This window comes from Emydura macquarii, unplaced genomic scaffold (assembly GCF_026122565.2).
Source record: "Emydura macquarii macquarii isolate MOO-44397 ecotype Brisbane River unplaced genomic scaffold, CSIRO-AGI_Emac_v2 contig_2473, whole genome shotgun sequence".
Lineage (NCBI taxonomy): Eukaryota > Metazoa > Chordata > Testudines > Chelidae > Emydura > Emydura macquarii.
Window position 1 is genome coordinate 39349418 of NW_027132610.1, and position 17154 is coordinate 39366571.

Sequence of the window (17154 nt, forward strand, 5' to 3'; positions counted from 1 at the left end):
GTAAACAGGAAAACAAAACCGATCTAAAGCTCATGTAACTTAAACAGCAAGGCTTGTGTCCCTCAGGTAAGCTGTCTTTCAGTACAAAGCCCAGTTTCTTTAAAACCTTAAGTGCTGGGAGTATGATCTGGGCTGACATATTAATCCTTCATTTGAAAGGGTTATTTTGCTTCCTACATGGAAACAAACTAACTAGTCAAAGATCTTTTTCATAGGAGTGCAAAGAAAAATAGAATGGCAGAAATGACTGCTAGAAGCTGGGAGTGGGTGACGGGGATGAACCACGTGATGATTGCCTGTTCTGTTCATTCCCTCTGAAGTTCCTGGCATTAGCCACAGTTGGAAGAGAGGATACTGGGCTAGATGGACCATTGGTCTGACCCAGTATGGCCATTCTTATGTTCTTCAATTCTAGATGCTGGGGGATGTTGAAGGATGAAGGTTACATCAATACAGTTACATGGACCCTGAGTTTAGATATGTGCTCTCAGTGGTTCAGTTAAGATTGTTTCTAAATATCTATAAAATAAGGAGAAAAGTGAATAAATAATCATTAACTCACGTATTGTGGGCATTGTGTAGGAAATGAGTGTTCAATAGGGACTTAAGAGATGGGATGGCTTGAAGTTTAAGTATAGGTTGGGTGTTTCATGCATAAAGGTGGTATTAAAAAATAAAAGCTGTAGACACTTTTGGAAAGACTAGGCAAAGGGGTAAGCAAACCTAGCAAAAAAAGTGGAGCTTCCCACTTTAGGAGCCTGTTTGTAGGCATCCCTAAAGTGTAAACTAAGAAGCACACTGTTCATTTTCACTGAAAGTCCCCTGAGATCCTTTCCCTCAAATCCCTGGTCACAAAACAAAATGTTACCTAAATAGGTAGCTTGTACTATGTTTCTAAAACCATTGTTTTCCTCTCCTACAGGAGCCGACTGTCCTAACCTTAAACACAGTATCTGTAACTGCACATGCACCACCTATTTCTAGCTGGAGGACAAACATAAGAGAAGACGATTTTCCTGAAGGAGACAGAAGACATGAGTGGGGGGAACAGCAGCAGAATGAGGAAGAAAAGGAAATAGAATGGAGGAGACTCCAGGAGGAGAGGAGACTTCAAGAGGAAGATGCCCTGCATTTGGAGCAGAAAAGAAAAGCCCAAGAACTAGAGTTTGAGAGAGAGCGGAAAGAAAAGGAACAACAGTATGCCAAGGAGCAGAAGCGGCGGGCCGAGGCCGAGGAGCAGAAGCGGCGGGCCGAGGCCGAGGAGCAGAAGCGGCGGGCCGAGGCCGAGGAGCAGAAGCGGCGGGTGGAAAAAGAAAGGGAGATACCAGTGCAGATGCCCCAGTACCGAAGGTCTGCACTCAAAATGGGAAAGATGCATTTTGTTTTTCAAAAGTTTATTTTCAAAGATAATGCAGATGTCCTGAAATATGTGCATATTAAAAATTTCCTATTAAATATGTTTCTGTGAATATCAAAAGAGAGAAGACAGACATGAAATCACTAAGCGGAGTGTATTCCGTTACAGCCTAAACCTATATCTCATGCACTGTCAATGCACATTTTGTACCTCAAACAGTCAAACATAAGGGTCCATCATCCTTGCTTATACTGAGTGATACCTTATTTCGCTTATCCTCCCATTGAGTGTCAGAACAAACTGCTATTCACTGTTTGTAAGGGTGGCAAAATCAGGCCCATAATTAAAGCTGGTGGTTTTGTCTGTTAATGAAACTTGTTTATTTACCTGCTTTCATAGATTTTTGTACAAAAGGCTTACACAAGTGAAGACGGTGACTGATACGAGCTGGTCAAAAACTTGAAACTTCTCAGGTTATCACCTAGCTCTATTGACAATATGTAGCATTAATGAGGAATTTGCAAGTCTGTGGTTCAACAACTCTAGAGATTTATAATGAAATATTGAGTAAATTATTTCCTACCAGCTGTATGTCTGCATTCCTAAGTCAAACACTTACTGCTGTTATCTTTTAGTAGTTTTGACCAGCACAGCAGTATGTTTCTATTAATTGTAGATTAAAGATGCTACAGTATCTGAGATAATATGTTAGCTTAGATACCACAGCATTTTAAAAACCAGCTAGTTTAAATATATTTAACTTCATACCGTCTCTTTCCACTACCTTTTTCAGCAGTCTCTTTTAAAGAGTAAAGAGATTGGGAGGAAGGGACACACATTAATTTACAAATAGCGTTCCTTTCTGAAAATGTTTTACCTACTAGTGTTACAAGTAACACAAGTATCACTCTCACTAAAATATCAGAGAAACAAGTATTTTTCTCTTGTGTGCTTCTAAGGATTTGCTGAATAGGGTCAGGCTTACGCATGTGCAAACTGCTTTGCTGAACTGGGACTTTACGTGTATTAACAATATTAACACCACTATCAGGTCCAATTGGGATAGTAGCTTCGTTGTGCTAGGCACTATACAAACATGTATGAAGACATGATCCCTACCCACAAAAAGCTGTATTCATACAGTAGATATACATATTCCTCTAATGCTAGAGCTTAGAGGTTAGTGTTGATCAATATTGTCACTTAGACAGTAGATTCGACTCTGAGCTCATAAAAGATCTTTGAAAGCTGTATGTTATGCAACTTTGTTTCTAGCTGAAACAAGAGCTGAGCCTCCTAGAATTTCAGTTCACTATGTACGTCTAGGGATCTGTTGTTTGTACCTTATTTCTTCATCTTTTCGCAATTTGGACTTGGTATTTAATTTAAATATATTAAATAAGATTAATTATTTTTTTTATTTTATTTTTTGCTTATAGACATTATGACCATTATGAAGTCTCTAAAAACTTGGACTATCCATCTGGCCACTTTCTTGCTGACAGGTTAGTATGATACCTAACCTCCAGGCAGGTTAGAATTCCTTTTTATTACAGAGCCTTAGATTTGACATCAAATTTTAACTGTTTTGGTGTGATGCCGTTTAGAGTCCTTACCAGCAATATTGTTTTGCGGTCCTTGTGCTAAGCTTTCACCTAACGAAACTAGGTGGCCAAAGATCCTGCAAGTCATACTCCATTTGTAACATAGAACATCTTTCAGTCAGTAGATCTTGCTATAAAGAGAGATAAGAAACATAAGGACGTGAATGTGTGGGTGGGAGTGGACTGAGGAAATTGGAAAACAATTTCAACTGTTATTGTGGTTGTGTCATGTGTTCTACAGATTAAAGCATGGTTCCCACACAGAAAACTGTGCAACATAAAAGATAAAAACAGGGACAGGGAGGGATAATTTTGCATCTTCATTTTATCAGGAAGATGGTACACATCTTTTTAGTTTTACCTTATTTAAACTTTACCTGTTTTTTATTTAGTTTTAATCCAGGCCTGTTTTTTGCTATCCTTTTTTTCCGCTTGTAGTAGAAGTAGAAGCTTTTTTGTCAACAATTACAAATCCACTGGTTCATTTAAATGCACAGTTGTATTTTCTGTCCAGTTTTCATTGTTGGAATAACTTTAAAAATAATAAATTTCCCATCTCTGTAAAAATATCTGCTGTCCATAACTCTCCCATCCCCAGGGGAGAAGGGGAGGAATTGGCTGAAACTATTTAGCAAATTCATTTCAAATTGGCAAATAGTTTTGGATTGACCAAAACTACATTTTTTTGGCAAATGAACTATTTGTCCAAAATAATTTGCCAAACTCTACTGACAGGTACTGTATGCCCATTTAATGGTATGGCCCTTCCCTCAGAAAGGGGTGAGGTCTTTCGCATTGGATGGTTATGCTGTGGAGGTATGGGGAGAGGCCAAAGGAGCTACAGGCATAAGTCCAGGTCAAGTTTCCTCATTCTCTGTTGTAACTAGTTCTGTAAACAGTTGAGCATTTGTAACACCAGCTCCTTACCAGTGCAAGAACTGATCAGTTAGACTGTCTTAGGACAAACGACTAATATGGGGAACAGGGAACTAAATATGATTATTAAGAATATTTTATCCAAAGGCCACATTGGCTTAACACGATAGACTCATTTTGCACTGGGTATTGAAGCTGCCACCTAAGAAATGAGCTCTTTGTTCCTTTTCTAAATAAACACCATATTTGTTTGTGCAATCAGATCTTCACTTTCACTAGCGAGAGCTAGACATAGAGCAGCCAGATGCTATGTTAGCTTCCACATTGCGCAGCCAGAACACTTTCACCTACTATTCATTTTCTTGTGCATCTGATGACTTTTGTCAGCTAAAACTCATAGGCAATTTACCCTGCATGATAGGATCAATGAACCCAAAGATTTCCCAAGAAACATCCACACGTTGCATGTAAGACTTCATTCTTTTCTTTCAGCTGCAATAGCACTTCCAAACTGAGGTGGTGGTTACATCACCATGTAACAAACTTAAAAATATAAACATGCATCCAAAAAATGAAAATAGTCCTCCTTAGGTATGCTGGAGTGTCTCTAATCTTCATTGATATTCTGGTCTAATGACCTAGGGGAATGGGGCAGAGACCATGTTTTCATATACTTGTACAGCACCTAGGAGAAATTTGCTCCACTCCATAATTGAGGGCTCTGTGAACTAGTGCAAGATTAATATTAAATAACAATAGCTTATACTGCTGGTTTGCTGAGACCACAGCCTCTCAATGCAAACTAGTATTGCCTCATTCTTTCCTTGTACTCTCCTGTGTCTCTCTCTGTAGCCATTTGTTATATCTTAGATTGTAAGCTCTTTGGGGCAGGACCATCTTTTTGTTCTGTGTTTGTGCAGTGCCTAGCACAGCGGTGGCCTGGACCATGACACTGGCTCTTAGGATTTATGGTAATGCAAATAATACATATTTTCTGTATTTATAGAAATAAATCCAGATCAACTTCAGAACTGGACGATTACCCCAGAAATCAAAATGGTGAGTACTTTAATTGCTCTTAGATTCTTTTAAATGGATTATAAACTGCCTGAAAACATGAATACAATCAAAGGGTAGTTACAGCAACAAGATATTTGAAGATAAAAAAATCATTCCATTTTTTATGGCCACTCATAATTTTAGATTTTTAGTAGTGTGGAAAATTAACCATTGGAATAATAATCTATACAGTGCATTAATACTTTAAAAAAATTAAGTGTAAGGATGTGTTTTAATGAGTTTTCTGTAGTAGTTTGATGATGGAAACTATGGGCCTAATTTGGATAATAGGTGATATATGATATGCTGGTGTGTTTGCATTGTGAATAACAAAACTCAATGTTACAAACACTGGGGCAATATTTTTAACAAAATTGTTTTGCAGTATTGATTCTGTATATATGGGAAGATCCACAGCTGGAGGTGATTTCATGGTGTTATAACAATGGCTTCAGTGTTCTTAAAGAGCTGCCAAAATATGAATTATATTCTGAATATATTATAATCTGCTTCGAGTACAAGATGTAAAGCAATGTGGGTGACTTACTAAAGATGGAAGATGCTAACAAGAAGCTACTTTTAAAAAAAATACCTTGTACAAGTGATAATTGGGTTTGTGTATGCAAACATGACTGTAGGTGAATATAGAAAACTATTAGATGGTATTGGCCAATGGCTTCTGTGAGATGAGTTGAACTGAAAGCAAAGTACGAAGACTTTGCAAAAGGTTAAAAGAACCAGAGCTGGAGGCTAACAGAAAACAAATGGTTTATCAGATGGAATATGCTAACCCAGACCAAGGTTGGAGTGCAGTTCAAATTGGCAAGAAGATCACTTTCTCAAATCACATCTTAGTCACAAAACTAAGGAGATGACTGGTTTGTCAGATATTTCTGGAAGTCTAATCTATGCCAATAAATCCAATAATAAATCTGTAGGAAGAGCAGTATTTGAAGAGGGGGAAATTAAAACTGAGGTAACTTACTGTTTTGTTCACTGAAGTAGGCATAGCACAAAGAATAGGTGGTGTTGAATAAAAACAGATTTCCTTTAATTTTTTTTTAAGCACTAGTAATTCTGTTCATTTGAGGAGAATGACAATATTTTTTCTACCTTTTTTAGCTGTGAAGTAAGGACCAAAGGATGCCTTACAACACCAAAAGTTTTTCTTTCCTTCAATGGCCTAGATATCCCAGTAACTAGGTATTGGAGAAAATGCTTCTAGCAAGGACCATTTTTGAAGCAGATAGATTTATAAAGCAAGGCTGTCTCCTCTCAAACACAATAAATTTGATGTCTTGAACAGGGAATAATTCTTATAATTTCCCCCCTCTATTTATAAATTCTAAAAAAGAAGGAGCTCATCAGGCAGTTATGTATTCCAGCAGACTTCCATCGCATTATTGGAGGAGAGTTCAGGCTTTTAAAGCAAAGTATCTTTTTGGCTTTCATCTGACTTTAAAAGTGCAGGGAATACCCATTTGTTTAAAAGAAATGTGATGTTGTGCCATGGTGGATAAGCAGGTTTTGCTGGACTTATTTGATTTTTTTTATCGTAAATTACCACATTGTAAATTGATTTATGGCTTGATTTGACACTAGTAACATGAAAAACCTACATCTATAAGAAGCAGATTTGGGATATCTATGTTGAGGGGGAGGGGAGGAAGAGCAAATTAACTCATACCCCATACTGTCACTATATCCTAAAAGTACAGAATACCCGCTGCTTGCTTTTGTATTTTAACTTAGATATTTGATAGTTCACTGCTAGCTTGATACTGGCCATCCCCTGTTTTGTCTGGTGGTATCTTTAATGTTTCTAAAGTGCATGTTTACTGGTAATATTTGTTTTGTAATGGCAGTCGATACTAAAATGAAGAAATTATGCTTTGTTAAATATTAACACAAAGGTGCATACGTTGCTTTAGATATGGCAACACTAGCTTTACAATTTGCTTTTTAATTTTAGCTTTCATTTTTTTTATCTCCCTCAAACTTGACAGATGTATGTATTTTTCCAATTAGGTACAAACAACAAATATTTGGAAAGGTCTTGGAATGTCAGTGGTTCACAGAAGGGGTCTCAGAAAGAGCATGGCCCATCTCCAGCAGAGATCGAGAGACAACATATCCTTCAGGAAATGAGAAAGAAAACATCACTACATACAGACAACAGCTGGATTAGGCAGAGCAGCTCTAGTGTGCATAAGGAACCTGTTAGTCTACACAAGAATACAATGAGGAGGTAGGACCCTTGTTGAAAACTGTACACTGAACTTTGCCTCCTGATAAATATTTAATTTTAGGGCACTTTAAATGTTGCTTTGCAGCACAGATTGTAAGGCCAGTATCTAAAAGATTTTGAGCTAATCTGAGTCACAACATAGTGGGGTAAAACTTGCTTGTGTTATAACTGAAATCAAATATTTGCAAGTACAGAGTATAAAGGGTGTTTATTTTGTGGACTAAACGTTTCCTCAATTGCTTATTTCTCCTTTGATGTTCCAGTAATGTGAATTAATGTGCCATGTCATTTGCACGTGTATTTGAGAACTTCAGTAATTGTTGTGAAATAAAACTTTAAATATAGGTTCTGAAGAATAATCATTTTCAGTAATTCTAACGCACAAATATCTTGTAGGAAATTCAGACTTTCTATGTTTGTTGCTTGCATAGTATCTAAACATTGGGCTTGTCACTTAGGAAACAGTAAGATATCAGTCATAAGAACTTATAGCTGTTGTGCCAAGAGCTGGTTTCTGGACAATGTGACTATCCCATGCCGGGGAGGGGGAAGAGGCAATCTATTTTAGAGCCGGTATCCCTTAGAGAAAAATACAAACACCACCATCTGATGTTCTCACTAAATAAAAGCAATTTAATTTTGGTTCGCTCTGATCAAGCTGTATTGAAGTGAGTTCTGCTGTTACCATTAGTGCTTTAGCCTCACCTTTTAAAGTCATTTTTCCCGTAAGGCTAGTGAAGCACAGTAATAATAAATAATTTGCAGCTTCAAATACTTTTAAGAAAGGAATATAATAAAATACTCCTTCAGGTTCTCAACAATAATTATGCTTAGAAAATTTAAAAAGAGATATGGTGACTATTTTGGTATCCCATGTAATGTGAAAACTTAAATATTCCTTTTTTTTTTTTTTTTTTTTTTTAAATCAAAGCATGCTAAAGAATTAGTTCTTAAGAGGAGGTGTTTCTGGACAGGAATGTTCTAATATTCTGCACTTCACAATTATAAATTTCAGAGGTGAATCTTTAGATAATCTTGATTCCTCAAGAACAAGTTCATGGAGACATCAACCTTGGACCAATCAATCTGCCTCTTCCACATCCTTATCCTCTAGTCAAGATTTTAGTCGCCCTGCTCCTCCAGTAGTGTCTACTTCGAACCGGGCCTACATGCGGACCCCCTCCTCTAGTTTAGCACCTCCTTCAGCCAGCTCTGGAAGATCAGTGACTTCATCCAACGTTTTTCCCTCTGCACCTTGTCCTGTACCTTGTGCTCAGTCTCCTACCTCCGCTGTCCAATCAGGGACTCAGCAGCGTAACAGGTAAGTAGTTACCCATCTGTTGAAAATGTATAAACAATTGGCTATAGTGTGGACATGCTCATATAATAGTTACAGCAGGGGATTTGGAACTAATGAGTCTTGTTCAAATTCTGCTGCTGACTTGCTGTGATCTTAAACAAGCTACTTGATCTCATAATATTGGCGTCTGATTGTGTGGGAAACAGGTATAATTGTATTTGCCTTCCACGTCAGAGTGTTGTAAAACTTAATTCATATTTGAAAAGTGCCTGAAGTTAAAACAGTGTTATCACTTCCATGTTTCTCATAGCTGTTCAGAAAGTTTCCCAGGGTTTTGTTTCTACTGCCTTATATTGGTAAAGAGAAGAAGAAGCGATACATCTTTAGTCACTCAACTCAAAATTATTTTTTGATTACCAAAATAATTAGTAAAGGTCTCCTTGTACTTTCCAGACACCACTTCGACATTTATTGGTTTTTTAAAATCTTTTGTTTAAACAATAAATACATAAAATTTTCAGACCCACATTTTATTGACCACGTCTCTTTTGCTGGCATGTGGTCAACATCTTCTCAAGGAACACTCAGGAATGTTCATGGCCAATGACCTTGGGTAATTGTAGGGTAGGCCATTATTTTAATCCAGAAAAGGATTTAATAATTAGTTTATTTTGGAATGAAGATAACCACACTCTTTCATGTATTTAAAACGTTTTAAAACAAATGCATATTAGATTGTGCACACACAATTCCATGCAATAGATGTAACAGGAACATTGTAAAAGCATTCACCCTTCCTAGCTCTAGCATTCTTGAACATTTTGATAAAACGATGAGTTTTTGAAAGCTAGACTACTGAATTTGAAAATGACCCTCTTAAAAATGGCTCCTTATCTTGTTTCCTCTTCCATTTTCTGATTTCAAATAATCGGGTTGATCCATGGAAATTGATCTCCTTTTTTAAAAATCAATTAACTGAAGACTGATTCTGGACAGATATTGTATTATCTAACAAGCTACAGTTGATGGTACTTTGCAAAGATGTTTACGAAAGTGTAGCCCTTATAATAGTTTCTTCTTATGTATCACTGCTTTCCAAATTTAGCAATATCCATTTTAGCCTCATCGTTGGCCAGCATTTAATATGATAAAAGTAGTGTGCAAGAATGCAACATAAAATCTTACGTTCACTTCTGTTTTGTCTGTGTTTCTGTGTATTTTTTTTTGCATTTAAATTGTAGATTTTTATAGCTTGCAGATTTAATTACAGAATAATTAAATAATTTTTGTTTTTTCCAGAAAACCTAATTTTCCAATCACTTCCACAGCACACGGTCCTCTGTTTTAATTCTTTCTCTCATGATGTCATGCTTTAGATCACTTTTTGGTTTTTTAAACTTTTTCAAGTTGGTTTTGAGGACCTGAGCCACATTCTTGTTCTGTATCTAGGTCAGTCAGTGGGAAGAGAGTATGTTCATACTGTAATAACGTTCTGGGCAAAGGAGCAGCCATGATCATCGAATCTCTTGGTCTTTGTTATCATTTACATTGCTTTAAGGTGAGAGCTGGGCGAAACACCATGGAGAAACGGGAACTAGCTTGGAGCACGCATGGCTACTCAGAGTTCTGGTTGCATAGGCTCTACTAATCGTGCTACATGCTCTATTCATGTTGTGTGCTACATGCATATATCCATGCAACAATCCTATCCACAGGCATTAAGCATTCACTTTAATACTTCTCCTCTGATTCTAATTAAAGTTTTAACATCTACACTCCACTTTTCACTTTTTAAAAAGACATTTTCAGAAAATGGCGAGTCACCTGCACTCTAAAAATCAGTCCACTTTATGGTGTGTCAAGTTGGGCACCCAAAAAGTCAGCACATAGTTGCACTGTTCCAGGAGTAGATGAGAAACTAGATTAAGATTTAGATACCTCTGGTCCCTGGTTATCCCCATGCAGAAGGGAAGAAATAATCTATGCCAGCTGTGTTGGCTGGCATATTGCAGGTGAAGGAAGACTAGTAATCCAAAGAGGCTACTCTCCACTGCCCTTCCTCCATGTTATTTTCCTGCTATATGGGTAGTCAGCACAGAGGAATTACAGGGCTCATTACACCTCTACACTCACCTGCACTGGCACATGAGGAGAGTTATGATCTTTCCTAAAGGAAATAGTTTTAGAACTAATGCACAAACAATTAATGAACAGTGTACTGCAGAGTTGGATTTATTATTTGAGATGTTATATATGGGCTTTTATGAATGTGTGTAGGGCCCTGTGGAAGAGCTGAATTAATATATATTCTAGAATCCTTTTTCTCCTGGTTCCCTTGCTTGATGCCATCATACTGTAGCACTTTTCACATAGGTAAAAGCCTGACCCCCTGGAAGACTTCGGAACATTTTGCTTTCTAAATCCAGCATGCAAATAGTATGAGAGGCATTATAGAGCCAGTCTACCTACAGACCATGCATTTTATATCTGCATGTGTGTCTGCTGCCTGCCTGGAGAGTGGAGAGCTCTTGCTTGGTCCCCACTGTAGTAGTGCACTGTTCAGTCACTATGCTTAAACATTTTAATACTAGCATAAGAAAAAGTGGCAAGAATTGTATTTTGGCAAAATGAAGCAATCTGGAGCTCCCAAGAACTCTTGGGACTTACAACACTTACAGTAATTGGGCATAAACACTTTTGGCCTTGAAAAACAAGGGGGGGTGTCAAAGGCTAACAGAATGAAAAGCAGAGTGTTGCATGGAATCTGCAAGTGGCACACTCAAATGTTCTGTGCCAAAATTGCTGTCACCATTTCAAGAATAAGTTATTTCATGTTGCGCCATTTTTTAAATTTTGCTTTCAGAGAAATTGAAGCTTCAACGAGATTTCATGAACTAACCTGTGAATCACTTCTGCTTCTAGATGTTTAGAATGTGCATCTATGCTACTAGCTTGCCAATCACCTTAAAATAATGTCTCATCTGGTGGCTGCCTTTTAATCCACTAATCGTACGTTTGCTTTTGCTAATGTCGGTTTATGGTTCAGGCTTTGCTAGTTTTTAGGATACGCTGTCTCTGAACAAGTTGTCTCCCAGTGTTTTGTAACGAATTGCTAATTATTGGTGTTCAATACAGTGCGTGGCTTGTGAATGTGACCTCGGGGGCTCACACGCAGGAGCTGAAGTCAGGATCCGAAACGGTGAACTCTTCTGCAATGACTGCTATGTCAGATTTAAAAGTAAGGAGAGCAGACACTTTATTTTCTGCTTTTGCTCTGTGGCCCCCAGAGTTTGCTTGCTGCTGTACTTTCAAAGACTCTTATGTTTAGTGCTAATTGGTATATTAGTGAATTGATTCATAAAGGTTTCTTTGCAGTTCCTCTTTCTTTGTGCGCTGTACTGTCCTCTCCACTTAATGTCCTGTACTGTGGTTAACCACCCCATTATTATGTTTCATTCTTTACAAATCTGGGAAAGTGGCACCTTAGCATATGGCTGCGCTGCAATCAGAGCTGTGACTGCCGCAGGCGTAGACGTATCTGAGCAAGCTTTGATCTAGCCAGCTACCTGAATAGCAGTGAAGCCACAGAAACACAGGCTAGCCACATGAGTGGTTCTTGAGGGGTGGGGCAACCTGTACTGCAGCCCTAGCTTCTGTGGCTTCACTGCTACTGTTGCTGCAGTATGCAAGAAGAATGCCTTTAGTTGCAGTGTAGGCATAACCTTAGTCGTTGCTGCTCACTAAATAACAAATTAGTCACTTAAATTATTAGTTTATCCTAATTATAGGATGTTGGTTATGATCTCAAAAGTTAATATTTTTTTAAATTATAGCCTCGTGATTGGTTATTCGTTTGGGTGTATTAGATCAGCAGTGGATTGATTTATTTGCAGGTTTGAATTAAAGAATGCAGCGTAGTGGTTTTTTTTTTTTTTCTTTTACAAAATTCTAACTTAACGAGCTTGGTACTAAAAAGCATTTTTCTCTTTGCTGCTGCAGAAAATGCTACACAGCTTCTTAATTTTGAGAATTCTCTATCCAGAGTCTCCTATCTAGCTACTTTTATGTGGCAAACCCAAATTTATTTAAACTAATACTTTTGAGAAGGCTGCAAGAGTTTCTAAAAATGAATGATTTAGGGACAAACGTTCCAACTTTTCCATTTGAATTTTGGCCTGTATACTTCTCTGAGGTTTGGAAGGCAATGGGGATTGCTACAAGCTGTGAACTGGCCCCCCAGCTCTTTTCTGGCTGGGGAAGGTCCTGAATGAGGACGGGAAAGTACTGGTTCCCTTGTTACTCTCACCATTTCCAGATTTGGAGTTTTGGGTGTGTTTGGGGAAGGTAAGGGGGTGCTATTTGTTGTAGAAAAACAATTGATACCTCTGTTAAAGAAACCATTTTTTGTCATGTACGCTCTTGCCGACTTATCTGTGCTCACGTGCCGTTTCTTGGGGAAATTGCTGTGTAACTGATATAACACTGGCATGTGGAATCCACAAATTTTCTTACTATATCTAGCCAGTATTTAAGTGGTAGTGGAAAATTTCCTGCTGTGGATGAGGATGAAGTGCTCCTGCTATTTTTAAATCTCTAGAGTTGCCTGTAATATTCTGGTCCACAAAGCTGTGGTGACATGTAGCCATCCCTGGATGGAAATAGTCTGGAGTGCCTCTCCTCTCCACCCTTCTCAGAGACCTCAGAGGGTAGTATGGGGCAAGAGAGCTCTCATGCAGGTTTACTGAAGGATTCTAACTTGTTACCCAGTTCCGTGTGCATACTAAGCCATAGAGTAAGTTAGAGGAGACGGGCTCTATATCTTCACCACTTCTCAACCCCTTAAATGGAATGAAATGAATAACACATAATGTGGCTGTTTGATTACTTAAGAGAAATATTCTGTGAGGAGCATGAGTGCTCCTGGATTGGCAATGGAGACCAGTTTGCTTCCATGTGGAATCTTGATTTTAACCTAGTAAGTCCCGATGTCTGGACCTGGATAGCTGAGAAGCTGCCTTTCCCACAGTAGGTTGTTACTGCAGTTTGATCAGTGGAGGCATTTGAGCTAGACCCCATCCCATTCTAGACATGAGAGTGCTGCTGATAGTGCATTCTCCATAAAAGGGCCTTGACGCTGGATTTGATTCTGCTCTTCTATTCCTCTGACTGCCAGAACCTATATTTGTGAAACTTCCAGATATGCTGTACAGTGGCCCATTTGCTTCCTCATATATATGGGTAGAAGGTTGGTTAAGGACGTTAAATTGGTAAATTATAGGATTATTATGATAGTGATGTAAATGTATTGTACAAAGTTGTTGACCATCTGCTGTTGGTGGTGATGGTTTTAAATGTAGCATTTTTGAATATTGCCAAAGCATCAGAATATTGGATGGATACTTAAAATATTAACAGAAAAGATTCATGATTTTTAAGGGCTTATTTTAAATGTTTGTTTGGCCCCCCAAAAAACCCCTGCCCCACCCCGCAAAAAACCTCCAATATTTTTATTGAAATAAAATATTTTTGGTGGGTTGTATACACCACTGAAATCATTTTGCTTTAAATGTCAACTTAGATTTACAGTATTATTTGCAGTATAACCAGCCTTGCTATTGTTCATTATAGTTTGTACGTCGACTCTAACTTGTATTTAGATTCTGTGTTACCTTTTGCGAAAGGGAACTGCAAACAGATATTTATTGATGATATTGACAGGCAATTTTGAACTCAATATCTTATATTTACTAAAACATCCCAATAAAATGTACCTTAATTAAAACCTTTTTCCTATTTCTCTCCAACAGCTGGACAGCCAACCTCCATGTGAAGCAAGCATAAATATAAAACCATTGTTGCAGATAGAAGAGGAGTTGGTTGCTGGTGATGTAGATCTATAAATATGTATTTTTGTGCGTGTTTTTAAGGGTAACTTTTTTGCCTGTCTAGATTATGTAGAAGATGCATTGTATCCTTCATTCAAATGTATTTTTAGTTATTTATGAGAGAGTAATCACAAGAAGGAAATCTCTTTGGGAAAACACATTCACTTTTTGAGTTCAATGTACTTAAAAGCACAAGGGAGAACAAACATTTATCAGTAATAACTTGAAAATATTTTTGAGGCTGATAATCAGAGGTTCCAATGGTATATGAAGAGGGTATTTTGTTCTTATGTTCTTAAATGAGCACTGTTGAAATAGTTAATATAAATATGTATTTGCAATTCCTGTCTTTATTTTTGACATATGCTACTAAGTGAGTTGTCTAGAATAATATGAAGCTGCATTAAAATGTACATCAAAATATTTACTTTCTGTATTCTGGTTTCTAAAATTGTTTACTATTTGCTTTTTGAAAGTGAAATATAAAGTATAGTCTGTTTGCTCAGTGGTGATGGCATAATGTTCTGCATAAGAACAATGGAACCTGTTTGGGGGAAAGACGTCTCTTTTCTCTTTGTTCTATAATCCATCACTTCCCCTCAGACAAGTTACACTAGAAAGTGGAGAATTTTTCTGTTGAATTCCAGTACATTTGTAAATAAATGTTCTGATGCTGCATTTATTGGATGTCTTCTTTTCTTTCCTGCCTTTCAAAATATCCAGGTCCATGAATGGTGCAGAGGGTGAATTTTGCTGAACAATAAAGTTGATTGTTTGAATTTGTTTTGGTAAAACATTTCTTGTTTAATATTTAAAACACCTCCATCCATATACAGGGACACTGATGACTCACTTCTTGCTATAGGCTGTTTCACTCACTCTAAATCCAAGTGTTGTTGTTTTTTTTTCTGTCAAGCTCCATTTGTTTTTTCTTTTCCAAACTTAGTACAAGTGACCTGACTGAATGTGTGTGTTGCACAACACGTGCTAGTGAATTAAGGATCGTTGGAAGCTTTGCTGAAAAGCTCGGCTGAGGCTTGCCAGGCTGTTTAACAAAGTGCAGGAGCTCTCTCTGAATTGCTGCTGCTGCTTTAAATAACTCTGGTAGAATGTGTACTGTGCCATCTCGGACAGTGGCTCTCCACGTTTGTTTTGTCAAGCAGCACAGAAATCATCTTGTGACCAATCATATTGCACAGTCCTTGGCAGGTGGAAAGATACGTAGGATTTGGCTCACAAGAAATTTTTTGACCATTTCGTGGGTTGCACATCCTAAAAAGGGTGGGTTAAGGGAGCTAAAGACTCGGATCTCACTTCAAAGGGCTGCAAATGCCATGTCAAAGTCACTGAAAATGTTTCCCCACCTGATTGGGATCTGGACCTTAGATTGAATAAGGAGTGGGTGGTGTAGAGAGAGAGGTTGGAGCTAGAGCAGCAGAATGAAGCAGGGAGGGATCCTTCCTTACTTGAAGTCTCTTCATAAACTTGACAGGAAACAGTGCCTTCATCTAACTAACCAAATGAGGCTGAGGGGGGATATGATGGCTCTCTATACATACATCAGAAGGGAGAGGAATTGTTTGAATTAAGTGCCCATGTGGATGCAAGAACAAATGGATATAAAGTGGCCATCTACAAGTTTAGGCTTGAAATTAGATGAAGATTTCTAACCATCAGAGGAGTGAAGTTCTGGAACAGCCTTCCAAGGGCAGTAATGGGGGCAAAAAACCTAACTGACTTCAAGACTGAGCTTGATAAATTTAAGGAGAGGATGGTCTGATGAGACTGCCTACAATGGCATGTAGGCAATCTGTGATGGCTAGTAGCAAATATCCCCAATGGCCAGTGATGGGCGACTAGATAGGGAGGGCTCTGAGTTACTACAGAGAATTCTTTCCTATATGTCTGGCTGTCGGGTGTTGCCAAAATGCTCAAGGTCCAATTAGTTGCCATATTTGGGGTCAGGAAGGAATTTTCCTCTGGGTCAGATTGCTAGAGACCTTGGGGGTTTTTTTGCCTTCCTTTGGAGCATGGGTCACTTAAACTAGAGTAAATGGTGGGTTTTCTGAAACTTGAAGTCTTTAAATCATGAATTGAGGACTTCAGTAATTCAGCAAGAGGTTAGGAGTCTATTACAGGAGTGGGTGGGTGAGTTCTGTCACCTGCAGAGGTCAAACTAGATGATTTTGATGGTCCCTTCTGGCCTTAAAGTCTGAGTCTATAAACTAATGGAAAAAGTCTTTGCACAGATCAGATGGTAGAACACTCAAATTTTATTGAACAGAATCACATATAAAAATCTTAGTCATTCCCTCTTCCCCCCTCCCCCTCTGCTTGGAGGGGAAGAGACCAGAGAGGACCAGGTTAACCACTCGGCACAATAGGCCTGTGCTTGGGGTCTTCATTGTAATTCTGCCCCTAGCAATTAACCTCAAAGTTTGATATCTGTTCTAGATGCTGCTTCTGCTGCAGCTGCTGCTGGTTGGCTCGCCTCATACTGTGTTTGGTGCATGAGCAGAAATCCCCTACATACAGGAGCTTCAGATTCTGCTCTATCTGTTAGACTATTTTCCTTCCTCTCCTTCCCCCTCCCCCAAATTAGCTCTTTTATGAAGAAAAAAGGAGGAATAGGAGTCTTGGGCAGAAAGAGGGCTTGGGGGGGGCAGCAAAAGAGATTAGGAGGGCTGAAATGAAGGATGAAAAATTGGATGGGAGTAACTGGCACAAGGTTGCAAGATTTAGGAAGGGAAGGGGATCATGAGGGCTGGGCAGAAAAGAGCATTGAGGCTCCTAGAGAATTGAGATGGGTGTCTTGAACAGGAAGG

General features: G+C 38.4%; 1 protein-coding gene across 7 annotated transcripts in view; it reads left to right on the plus strand.

Annotated features, from left to right (window-relative positions):
• LMO7 (LIM domain 7) overlaps positions 1-15113 on the plus strand; it is a 164661-nt gene extending 149548 nt beyond the window's left edge. For 6 of the 7 annotated variants that reach the window (XM_067563247.1, XM_067563249.1, XM_067563250.1 and 3 more), the window contains 8 exons: positions 923-1350; positions 2797-2862; positions 4844-4896; positions 6925-7144; positions 8160-8465; positions 9894-10002; positions 11580-11682; positions 14252-15113. In XM_067563247.1, the coding sequence (XP_067419348.1) occupies positions 923-1350; positions 2797-2862; positions 4844-4896; positions 6925-7144; positions 8160-8465; positions 9894-10002; positions 11580-11682; positions 14252-14274 (1308 nt within the window). In that variant the 3' untranslated portion in view covers positions 14275-15113. The remainder of the gene's footprint in view (positions 1-922; positions 1351-2796; positions 2863-4843; positions 4897-6924; positions 7145-8159; positions 8466-9893; positions 10003-11579; positions 11683-14251) is intronic. The other variant, XM_067563248.1, reaches the window with a different exon arrangement.
• The last annotated feature ends 2041 nt before the right edge of the window (positions 15114-17154 follow it).